This window comes from Ceratotherium simum, chromosome 4 (genome assembly GCF_057802395.1).
Source record: "Ceratotherium simum simum isolate JZ-2026a chromosome 4, ASM5780239v1, whole genome shotgun sequence".
Lineage (NCBI taxonomy): Eukaryota > Metazoa > Chordata > Mammalia > Perissodactyla > Rhinocerotidae > Ceratotherium > Ceratotherium simum.
This window is the reverse complement of record NC_141903.1, coordinates 93,945,385-93,957,541: the sequence shown is the minus strand read 5'-3', so window position 1 is coordinate 93,957,541 and position 12,157 is coordinate 93,945,385. Positions and strand designations below refer to the sequence as shown.

Genomic DNA, 12,157 nt, shown 5'->3' with positions numbered 1-12,157 from the left:
ACGGCACTGTCACAATGTCAGAGACAAGCCTTGCCTGGATGTCCCTCACAGCCCTGGTCTTCGCAGCAGCTAGTCAGCCTTCCTGTCTCCACCTTATGTTCCGTGCAGTGGAGGCATCATCCACTCCGGTCTGAGGCAGCCGTTGGTGTTTGCTCGTGTGTCCACAGCAGGCATGGATCTCCTGAGGAGTCCAACCCAACACCTCTCTAATGTTCATATAACAACTATGAAACTTTGCTCATCTCTATTTGTCACTTCACCCTTATTCATGGTTCAACCTGTTCCATTCTTTGGTGAATCTTACAACTACTTTACATAGACTGCCAAACCCAAAAAGACTCCAATCACTTTTATCTCTCTGCATCAAAGGTGACCTATTTACACATTTATTATAGATGAATAACAGTGTCTTGTAAGAGCTTACAAGTATCCCATGAAGAAAAATACAGCTCTGAATATGCACTGATTCCAGAGAGTCTGGTGAATATTTGCCATGGCCAGAGGGTACTTTCTCCAGATAGGCAGCAGGTAGGTGTAGCTTTTTGAGGCCCTTATCTCTACTCCCTATCTTGAGTTACAACTGCACTCCCTGGACGAGGGATCTGAAGCCAGAGCCAGTGAGGGCTTGGGGAGCTTGTAAAGTCTAGAGGAAAGCCAACTGCACTTCTCTTGCCCATGGCAGACAATATTTTTACTCAAAGCTAGGTGTGTCAGTCTCCACAGGGAGAGTCTTCTTGCACTTTACCTGAGCTTAGGACTCTTGCTTATCTGAGGATGACCAGGAAAGTTTCTACCCAAGACAAGTAGGGAGAATAGAGCCAACATGTTGAGTTTGCCAGGGTATTCAAGAGAGAAACAAAGTTATGCTACAATTGTCCCTGACGAGATCCATTCTTTTTTACATACCAGTCACATCTGTCTGTTCCCGGAAGTTGGTGCTTCTAACAATGGAAACCGAATCACCAATAACACCCACCAGGACTGAGACTCAAGGGCAGTGAGAAATGTCTAAGTATTTCAGGTATAAAAAGAGATGATTGGAACTTAGTCTATGCTCGCGAACTGGTCTGAAGAATAGCAATTGAACTGATCCATTTGGGAAACAAATGTTTACACACTGAGAAAAATCTCTTAACAAACTGTTATTTATTGAATTAATATTGTCAGTTGAATTCAACGACAGTTTGCCCACGGGGCTACAGCAAATTTCCTCGCGCTGGAGAACGCGATTGTGGATGCTCCTGGAGTCCTTGCTCTTTGACCCTCTCAACAGTTGTTTTCTACTGTGATATTTTTGTGTTCTGTTTAGATACTGGACGTTTCCTCAGGACTTTCTGAAAAGCGCCCACCACATCCTTGTTTCTCAGGCTGTAGATGAGTGGATTTAACATGGGTGTGAGGACAGTGCAAAATACAGACACAGCCTGCTCTTGCTCAGGGCTGTGGGAGGAACCAGGCATCATGTACATATAAACACATGGTCCTAGATAAAAACTTACCACTGTAAGATGGGAGGAGCAGGTGGCCAAAGCTTTGTTCCGGCCTTGGAGGGGTTTCATACAAACGACAGTGAGGAAGATGAAGGTGTAGGAAGCCATGATAAGTCCAAAAGGGATGATGATAAATGCAACGCCCATCACAAAGACCACCAGCTCATAGGTGGAAGTGTCTTTGCATGAGATCTTCATGATTGCTGGCATCTCACAGAAGAAATGGTGGATTTCTCTGGAGCGACAGATAGGCAGATTCATGGTATAGGATGTGTGGGCTGTGGAAGCTAAAATGCCTGCAATCCAAGACAATATGGCCATTTGCAGACAGACCCTGTGGTTCATGATGACTGCATACCTCAAGGGGTTACAGACAGCCACGTATCGGTCATAGGCCATGAGGGTCAAGAGGATGCATTCAGCACCCCCAAAAGTGAAGAAGAAAAATATCTGTGTTCCGCAGGCCAGACGTGTGATGTTCTTCCTTCCAGAGAAAAAGTTCATCACCATCTTTGGAACAGTGCTGCTGATGAGGGCCAGGTCTACGAGAGAAAGCTGGCTGAGCAGAAAGTACATGGGGGTGTGCAGCCTCGGGTCCACCCATATCAGGAGGAGCAGAATCAAGTTCCCAGCGACTGCAGCAAGGTAGATCAGGATGGTGGTGTAGATAAGGATGCTGACGTACTTCATATTGGGGAAGAGCCCTGAGAGAATAAAATCTGCTGTTAGTGTCTCATTTCCTCCCTCGTGGCTCAGACTGACCTGGTGGAACCAAAGGAAGAGGCAAGGAGAACAAAGTCAAGGAAACGGTACAAGGCCCTTGCAAAGTATTTTCTGTCGGTCAGTCATTGCTGTAATAATTTGAGGTGAAGAATAACTCCACACCTCAGTGGCTTATGACAGCAAACAGGCATTTTCTTGCTGCCACGTCTGCGGGTCAGCTAAGGCTTTTTGCTTTAGGCTGCCAAGTCAGGTGCAGATGTACTCCACCACACATCTCTCATTCTGGAGCTTGCTCTTCTCAAGGAAGACAGCAGAAGCCAAAAAGGGGAAGCAGATTCCCCATAGGCCTGAGCTCAGAACTGACTATCACCTTCAACCACATTTCACCAACTAAAGCAAGTCACACATAGAAGCCCAATATCAATGTGGTGCGGACATAAACACCATCCACAGTGAACCATAAAAGGATGGGGAGGGAAGAAGAAATTGGAAGCAATTAATACAAGATGTCCCTCAGAGCTCCTAGCACCCCCATCCTCAATGTCATGGTCTTAATGCTGGGTTTTCAGATATTCCATAATTTAATTCTTAGTCTTCTGTTTAATGTGTTCTGTTAAGCTCCAATGATGAAGATCTATGGATTTCCTATGATCAGAAACTAATTTCAGGGGCCGGCCCAGTGGCGCAAGCAGTTAAGTGCACGCACTCTGCTTCCGTGGCCCAGGGATCGCAGGTTCAGATCCCGGGAGCGTGCCGACGTGCCACTTGTCAAGCCATGCTGTGGCGGCGTCACATATAAAGTAGAGAAAGATGGGCACAGATGTTAGCCCAGGCCAATCTTCCTCAGCAGAAAAGAGGAGGATTGGCATCGGATGTTAGCTCAGGGCTGATCTTCCTCACCAAAAAAAAAAAATAAAGAAAAGAAAGAAACTAATTTCACTGTGGTGAATGCCTTGAGGTCATATGTGGTCATTTGATATATCCAGACAAGCAACAAACAACCGCATGAGCTCTTCTCTTAGCGGGCCTTGGCCTGTGGCTCTGGTTACATATATCCGTGGAAGAAACTGTAGATGTAGAAGAGAGCGAAATGCCCCTGTTCTCCCCACACCCGAATGGAACCTGGGAGGTCATCTTCTTTAGTAGTACACACCAACCAAGGAAGGAGCGGATAGTCAGTGCTCTGTTTTCCTTTAGGTTTAGTCATAGAAACACAATATGAACCACATCAGGATAAATCCAGAAACAATAACTGAATCAGATTCCGTAAGCTGTAAATGAGAGAGTAGATTGTGCCTATGCTCGAGAGGGAGGATACCCCTCCCACAAGTTTATGGAAGGAGAAATGGAGGTTCTACTCTAAGCAGCTAGGAGCATGGAATGAATTGTTTTATGGCCATGTCACTAATTGCTCAGATGGTATTTAGGCATTAAGGAAACATAAATCCACAACAAACCTGTAGGGTAGGAGAATGCAGTTAAGGGTGGGGTGAAGGTCAAATTTCAAAAGGAAAACTGACTGGGACATGAACAGTCCACTGAGATTCCCACTCTCCCAACCAACACCACCAAGAGGTTTCCTGGCGCACCAGCGGTGATGTGTAATTCTTATCGAAACGTGAAGATACACTGAGGACTTACTGTGAACGCTGCTTCGTTGAGGTTTTTAGGTTCATTTACTTGTAGGACCCAATAATTCTGTCTTCCCATCAGCTGATCACAGTATTTCCAGGTAGAGGATACGGAAAGCTCTTAGGGACAAGGAAGTGGGAGCTGAAGAAGGAGCCAGATCCAAGAGGAGATTTAATTCTGTAAAAATGTTCTTAATGTTTGTTCCTTTTTTTTTTTTTTTTGGTGAGGAAGATTGGCCATCGCTAACATCTGTGCCCATTTTCCTCTATTTTCTGTATATGGGATGCCACAGCATGGCTTGATGAGTGGTGTGTAGGTCCGCGCACAGGATCCGAACCCACGAACCCTGGGCCACCGAAGCAAGCACGCGAGCTTAACCACTGCACCACCAGGCTGGCCCCTGTTCTATATTCTTAAAGTTGCACCCAGTTAATTGAACTAAATATTGTCCCCTGGCTTCTCAAGTTGCTACAAAGGACTCTATTAAGGGGAAATACGATCCAGACAAGGGCAAACCAGCAGATGTGATGGTTGGAAGCCAGGTCAATCTTTTTCTCATTTACCTGAGCTCGCATGCCCACACTCTCGATTTTCCTCAGCACATCGTGTTCCCAAGTAGCAGTGCTCCCGGTTACTTCTGGAGAGAGGCTTGATGTTGGGAGACTTGAGCATTTTGGTTTCCACCTGCAGGCAGTATTTCTGAGATCATATGACGACAGCAAGTGCCCAGAGGGTCCTGGAGACAAATAGGAAACCACAGAGGAGGTCGGTCCCTAAGCACTATTAACTGAATTGTTTACCTCCACTGCAGTGGATTTTGCCCAAAACAAGACTCTACGGGGGAAATTACCCTGTTTATCCAGGACTTTATTCTCCTGGGTTGCTTGGATATGTTCCATATTTTGGCCTCTCCTGGGGTTTCATTTATTTGGGATTGATTTTCTGAGTCATCAACAAGAAATTATATTCTTGTGAACTCTTACTGAATTTACATGAAGACGGTGAAATTTACTTTCTCCAGTAGCCGCCGCATATGGAGGGGATATTTCTCTCTTGCAGATTCAAAAAGTTTGTCCCTCAGGACAAACAGCCATCATGAAACCTGGCCATCTTGGTTTTCAAATAATTTCGTTTCTAATGGTTTTCCACAAGTAATCTATAAATATATTTGCAGTGTAAAAGATTTTTAAAATACACAATTACAAGGAGTAACTAGTGAAATCCACCTATCGTCCTCTCTCTTCCACCTCTCTCCCTGGAGGTAATTATTGATAACAAATTGTTGTGCATCATCTGACCTCTTGCTATTCAATATACACACATATGAGGTTATGCCTCATGTCTAGCTTTTTAAAATGCATTTTTATTTTGGAATGATTTTTAGGTTTACAGAGAAGATGCAAGAATAATACAGAGAACCCCACCCACCAGCTCCTCGTCATGTCACCACAGTGAGTCTGTCAACGCTAAGAAGTTAACACTGCTGCATTACTGTTAACCAAACTCCAGACTTCATTGGGATTTCACCAATTTTTCCACTAATGTCATTTTTTTTCTGTTCCAGGATTCCATCCAGGACACATTTCATTCAGTCATCTGTTTCCTTAGTGTCCTCTGATCCATGACAGTTTCTCAGTCTTCCCACTTTTTCATGACCTTGACGCTTCAAAGTGTATTGGTCAGATATTTGGTGCAATGTCCCTCCATCTGAGTTTCTCAGGTGCTTTGTTATGGCTGGATTGGAGTTGTGCATTGGGGATGGTTACTGTACAGATGGCGTGTGTCAGACCAGGGCAGAGATGACATCAGCACGCGTTCTCGGTGGTGTGTTGACCTTCATCACACATCACACATCAGGATCTTCCATTTTAAAGTTACTATTTTCCCCTTTCCATACTCCATTTTTGAGACTGAATCTCTACGTGCAGTCCGTATTCAAGGGGGTAAGGACTTAAGCTCCCCCTTCAGGGAGTATCTACCTACTTATTATTTGGAATTCTGTAAGGAATTTTTGTCCCTTCTTCCCCATTTATTTATTAAACCGTTCATTTTCGTGAGTATGGTCTGATATATATGCGTGTTAAACCTTGTGTTACTTATCCAACACCGTGTTATTTATTCACTGTGTAAATACCCAGGAGGAGGAGTGCTGGTTTTTATGGCAAGTGTGTATTTAACTTGACAGGAAATTGTGAAATTGCCTTTGAAAGTGCTGTACCATCTTGCCTTCCCACCCTGGCCAGCATTTGGTATTGTCAGTTATGGATTTTAGCCATTCTAACATGCGTAGTGGTATGTTATGTGATTTAAATTTGATTTGTACTACTCAAATTACTAATAGGTTTGATCATCTTTTAATTGCTTTGGGTGAATTATCAGGTCAAATCTTTTGTCCATTTAATGTATATATTCTAATTATTGATAATTCAGAATTTTTGGTATGTTTTGCATACAAGTTCTTTGTCAGCTGTATGCTTTGCAGATATATTCTCCCACTCTATGGCTTGTAATTTTATTCTCTTAATCATGTCTTTTATAAAACATCTTTATAGAGGTATAATTCAAATATCATAAAATTCACCTATGGGGCCAGCCCCATGGCTTAGTGGTTAAGTGCACATGCTCTGCTACTGGTGGCCCAGGTTCAGATCCTGGGCGCGCACCGATGCACCGCTTGTCCGGCCATGCTGAGGCCGCGTCCCACATACAGCAACTACAAGGATGTGCAACTATGACATACAACTATGTACTGGGGCTTTGGGGAGAAAAAGGGAAGAAAAAAAGGAGGAGGACTGGCAATAGATGTTAGCTCAGGGCTTCCTCAGCAAAAAGAGGAGGATTGGCATGGATGTTAGCTCAGGGCTGATCTTCCTCACAAAAATAAATAAATAAATAAATAAAATTCACCTATGTAATGTATACAATTAAATTTTTTTAGTATTTTCAGAGCTGTACAACCATCATCACAATCTAGTGTTAGAACGTTTTCATCATTGCAAAAAGAAATCTTATATCGAGTAATGGTCAGTCTCCACCCTTCCCTTCCCCAGCCATAGGCCAACACTAATCTGCTTTCTGTTTCCTAATCTGGAAAACTCATATAAATGAGATAGTACAACATGTAGTCTTTTGTGTATGGCTTCTTTTCACTTAGCATAACGTTTTCAAGCTTCATGTATGTTGTAGCATGTATCAGTGCTTCATTCCTTTTCATTGCTAAATAATATTCCATTGTGTGGATAAACTACCATTTGTTTATACATTCATCAGCTTATGGGTATTTGGTTTCCTCTTTTTGTCTATTATGAATAATTTGCTATGAACAATCATGTACAAATTTTTGTGTGGACGTATATTTTCATTTCTCTTGTGTATATAACTAAGAGTGAAATTGCTGGGTCAAATGGTAACTATGTGTAACATTTTGAGGAAGTGACACACAGTTTTTTAAAGTGATCATACCATTTTACAAGCCCACCAGCAATGTGTGAGTGTTACAATTACTTTACGTCTTTGCAAACATGTATTGTCTGTTTTTTCTGTCTTAGACAGCCTAGTGGGCATGAAGTGGTATTTCATTGTGGTTTTGATTCGCATTTCCCTAATGACTAATGTTGTTAGGCATCTTTTCAGTGCCTGTGTGACCTTTGTATATCTTCTTTAGAGAAATGTCTATTCAAGTCCTTAATGGGGTTGTTCATCTTTTTATTATTATTATTTTTCCAGGTTTAATGAGGAATCATTGACAAATATAATGATATACATTTAAAGTGCACAATGTGATGATTTCATAAATCTATACATTATGAAGTGATTACCAAGATCAAGATAATTAACACATCCATCATCTAATATAGTTAAATCTTTTGTGTGTGTGTGATAAGAATGCTTAATATCTACTCTCAGCAAATTTCAAGTATTCAATGCCATATTATTAACTATAATCACCATGTTGTACATTATCCTCAGAACTCGTTCATCTTATAACTGAAAGTTTGTACTATTTGACATACGTCTCCCCATTTTCCTACCCTCGGCCCCTCACAACCACCATTATAGTCTTTCTTTTTACAAATTCAGCTTTTTAAAAAATTCTGCTTATAAGTAATACCAAATAGTATTTGTCTTTCTCTATCTAGCTTATTTCATTTTGCATAATGCCCTCCAGTTTCACCCATGTTGTCACAAATGACAGGATTTCCTTCTTCAAGACCAATGTCAAGGAGCTTTTTCCCTACATTTTCTTCTAGGAATTTTACAACTTCAGGTCCTACATTTAAGTCCTTAATCCATTTTGAGTTAATTTTTCTGAATGGTCTAAGATAGTGGTCCAGCTTCCTTCATTTGCATGTGTGCATCCAGCTTTCTAACATCATTTATTAAAAAGAATATCCTTTCCCCATTGAATATTCTTGGATGCATTGTCAAAGATTAGTTGACCACATATGCATGGGTTTATTGTTGGGCTCTCAATCTGTTCCATTGATCTATGTGCCTGTTTTTATGCTAGTACCATACTGTTTTTATTACCATAGTTTCTAATATAGTTTGAAATCAGGGAGTGTGATGCCTCCAGCTTTCTTCTTCATGCTCAATATTGCTTTAGCTATTTGGAGTCTTTTGTGCTTCCATCCAAATTTTAAGGTAGTTTGTTCTATTTCTGTGAAAAATGCCATTGGAATTTCAATAGGAATTTTCTTGACTCTGTGGATCACTTTGGGTAGCATGGACATTTTAACAATATTAACTCTTCCAATCTAAGAACATGAGATCTTTCCATTTATCTCTGTCCCTCGTCAATTCCTTTCATAAATGTCTTATAGTTTCAGCATACAGATTTTTCAACTCCTTAGTTAAATTTATTCCTATGTATTTTAATGTTTTGATGCAATTGTAAATGGAATTGCTTTCTTAATTTCTCTTTGAGATATTTCATTGTTAGTGTACAGAAATGCAATTGATTTTTGTATATTGATTTTGTATCCTGCAACTGAATTCATTTATTAGCTCTAACAGTTTTTTGATGGCATCTTTAGGATTTTCTATATACAAGATCGTGTCATCTACAAACAGACAATTTTACTTCTTCCTCTCTGGTTTAGATGCCTTTTATTTATTTTTCTTGGCCTATTGTTCGGGACATCCAGTACTATGTTGATAAGAGTGGTGAGAATGAGCACTCTTGTCTTGCTCCTGATGTAAAAGGAAAGTTTCCAATCCTTCGCTATTGAGTAGGATGTTAACTGTCAGTTTGTCATATAAGGCCTTTATCATTTTTAGATATGTCCCTTCTATACCCAAGTTTTTGAGAGTTTTTATAATAAAAGGATGTTAAATTTTGTCAAATACTTTTTCTGCCTCTACTGAGATGATCATATGAATTTTTCCCTTTGTTCTGCTAATATACTGTATCATACCTTGATCTTCATATGTTGAATCATTCTTGCATTTGAGGGATAAATACCACTTGATCATGGTGTACAACCCATTTAATGTGCTCTCGCATTAGGTTTTCTCGTATTTTGTTGAAGATTTTTTCATCTATTTTCATCAAGGATATTGGCCTGTAATTTTATTTCTGACAGTGTCTTTGTCTGGTTTTGCGTCAGGATAATACTGGCCTCATAAGATGAGTTTGTAAGTGCTTCTACTTCTTCAGTTTTCTGGAAGAGTTTCAGAAGGACGAGTATTAATTCTTATTTAAATGTTTGGTAGAATTCACCAGTCAAACCATCGAGTCCTGAGCTTTAATTTGGTGTGAGGTGTTGGATTACTGATTCAAGTCCATAGTTATTATTAGTCTGCTCAGATTTTCCACTTCTTCATAATTGAGTCTTGGTAGGTTGTATGCTTCTAGGAATTTGTCCTATTCCTCTAGGTTATCCTATTTGTTGGACGTAGTTGTTCATATTAGCCTATTATGATCCTTTGTATTTCTGTGATATCAGTTGCAATAGCTCGTCTTTTATTTATAATTTTATTTATGTGAGTGGTTTCTCTTTTTTCTTACTTAGTCTAGCTAAAAGTTGTCAATTTTGTTTATCTTTTCAAGAAACCAACTCTTAGTTCATTGATCTTTTCTATTGTCTTTCTGGTCTCTATTTCATTTACTTCTGCTCTAATCTTTATTCTTTCTTTCTTTCTAATAACAATAGGCTCAGTTGTTCTTGTTTTTCTCATTCTTTGAGGTGTAAAGTTGTTTATTTGAGATCCCTTTTTTTCCTTAATATAGGCGTTTATTGCTATATCTTCCCCCTTGGAATTGCTTCTGTTGCATCCCATAATTTTGCTACGTTGTGTCTCCACTTTCTTTTGTCTCAAGATTTTTTTAAATTTTCCTTTTGATTTCTTCTTTGACCTATTTGTTGCTAAGGAGCATGTTGTTTAATTTCTGCATATTTGTGAATTTCCTAGCTTTCCTCCTGTGATAGCCTCATGCCGTCGTGGTCAGAAATGATTCTTGATGTGATGTCTGTTGTTGACAGTGGCAGATGGAAGTCCCATAGTACATTGCATTGCTCTATCTCTGCCTTCAGGTCTGCTATTAATTGCTTGATATATTTAGAGGGTCCAGTACTGGGTGCATCAATATTTACAATTGCTATATCCTCTTGATAAATTGACCCCCTATCATTGTATAGTGGCTTTCCTTGTCTCTTCTTACAGCTTTTGACTTAAAGCCCACCTAGTCTGACACAAGTACAGCTACCCCTGCTCACTTTCGGTTTTCATTTGCCTGGAATACTTTTCCATCCCTTCACTGTCATCCAGTGTGTGTCCTTTAGTCTTATTTGAATGTATTATAGACAACATAAAACTTGATTTTTTTTAATTCATTCAATACTGTATTTCTTTTCATTGGAAAAATTAAACTATTTCCATTTAGAATAGCTATTGATAGGTAAGGGTTTATTATTGCCATTTTGTTCATTGTTTTCTGATAATTTTGTGGTTCCTTTGTTCTTTTCATTCTCTCTTGCTGATTTCCTTTGTGAAGTGATGATTTTATGCAGTAGTGTTCTTTGATTTCTTTCTCATTATCTTCTGTGTATCTACTATAGGTTTTTGCTTTGTGATTACAATATGGCTTTCATAATACATCATTTGGATATTAAAGTCTATTTTAAGATGATAACAACTTAACTTCAATTGCATAAAAAGCTCTATACATTTATTTCCCCTCACACTTTATGTTTTTGTCACTCTTTATCTCTTTTTATATTATGTATCCATTAACAATATTTTGTACCTATAATATAACAATTTTGTCTTTCAATCTTTTTACTAGATTTCAACGTGGTTGACACACCACCATTACAACATTAGAGTATTTGGAATTTAACTATATATTTGCCTTTACCAGTGAATTTTATACTTTCACACGTTTTCATGTCACTTATTAGCATCTTTCATTTCAGCGTGAAGAATTCCTTTCAGGATTTCTTGTAAGGCAGCTCTAGTGGTGATGAATTCCCTCAGCTTTTGTTTGTCTGGGAGAGTCTTTCTTTCTCCTTCATTTCTGAAAGAAAACTTTCTCAGGTAAATTAGTCTTCATTGGCAGTTTTTTTCATTGATAATGTTGAATATACCATCCCATTCTCTCTTAACCTACAAGGTTTCTGCTGAGAAATCTTCTGATAACCTTATCAGTGTTCCCTTTATGTGATGAGTTTTTTTTTCCTATTGCTGCTTTCAAAGTTCTGACTTTGTCTTTGATTTTTGGAGTTTTATTATAACTATCTCAATGAAGATCTCTTTGGGTTGAATCTGGGGATCTCTAAGCTTCGTGTATCAAGATGTCCATAGATTGCCCCAGATTTGTGAAGTTTTTAGCCATTAGTTCTTTAAATAAGCTATCTGCCCCTTCTCTCTCTCTCTCTCCCCTCCTTCTGGGACTCCTATAATGCAAATATTATTTCCCTTATTGACATCCCGTAATTCACCTAGGCTTTCTTCACTTTTTTCCATTCTTATTTTTTTTTTTTTCTCCTCTGACTGGATAATTTCAAAAGACCTGTATTCAAGTTCACAGATTCTTTCTTCTGCATGAGTGAGCCCACTATTGAATCTCTCTATTGCATTTTTCATTTCAATCATTATATTTTTCACCTGCAGTATTTCTGTTTGGTTCTTTTTTATGACTCTATCTCTTTATTGAACTTCTAATTTCGTTCATACATTGTTTTCCTGAGTTCATTGAGTTGTCTGTGTTGTCTTGAATCTCATTGAGCTTCCTTAATATAATTATTTTGGATTTTTTTCCAATTTACTCAGAGATTTCCATTTCTTTGGGGTCATTTACTGGAAAATCA

The 12,157-nt window shown here is 39.2% G+C and overlaps 1 protein-coding gene across 1 annotated transcript; it reads right to left on the bottom strand.

Annotated features, from left to right (window-relative positions):
• Positions 1-1,280: 1,280 nt before the first annotated feature.
• On the bottom strand, positions 1,281-11,813 carry LOC106800008 (olfactory receptor 2T27-like). Its single transcript, XM_087430342.1, has 2 exons — positions 11,804-11,813; positions 1,281-2,230 (listed from the first exon to the last, which is right to left on the bottom strand). The coding sequence occupies exons 1-2, from the start codon at positions 11,811-11,813 to the stop codon at positions 1,281-1,283; spliced, it is 960 nt and encodes a 319-aa protein (XP_087286468.1).
• Positions 11,814-12,157: the final 344 nt, after the last annotated feature.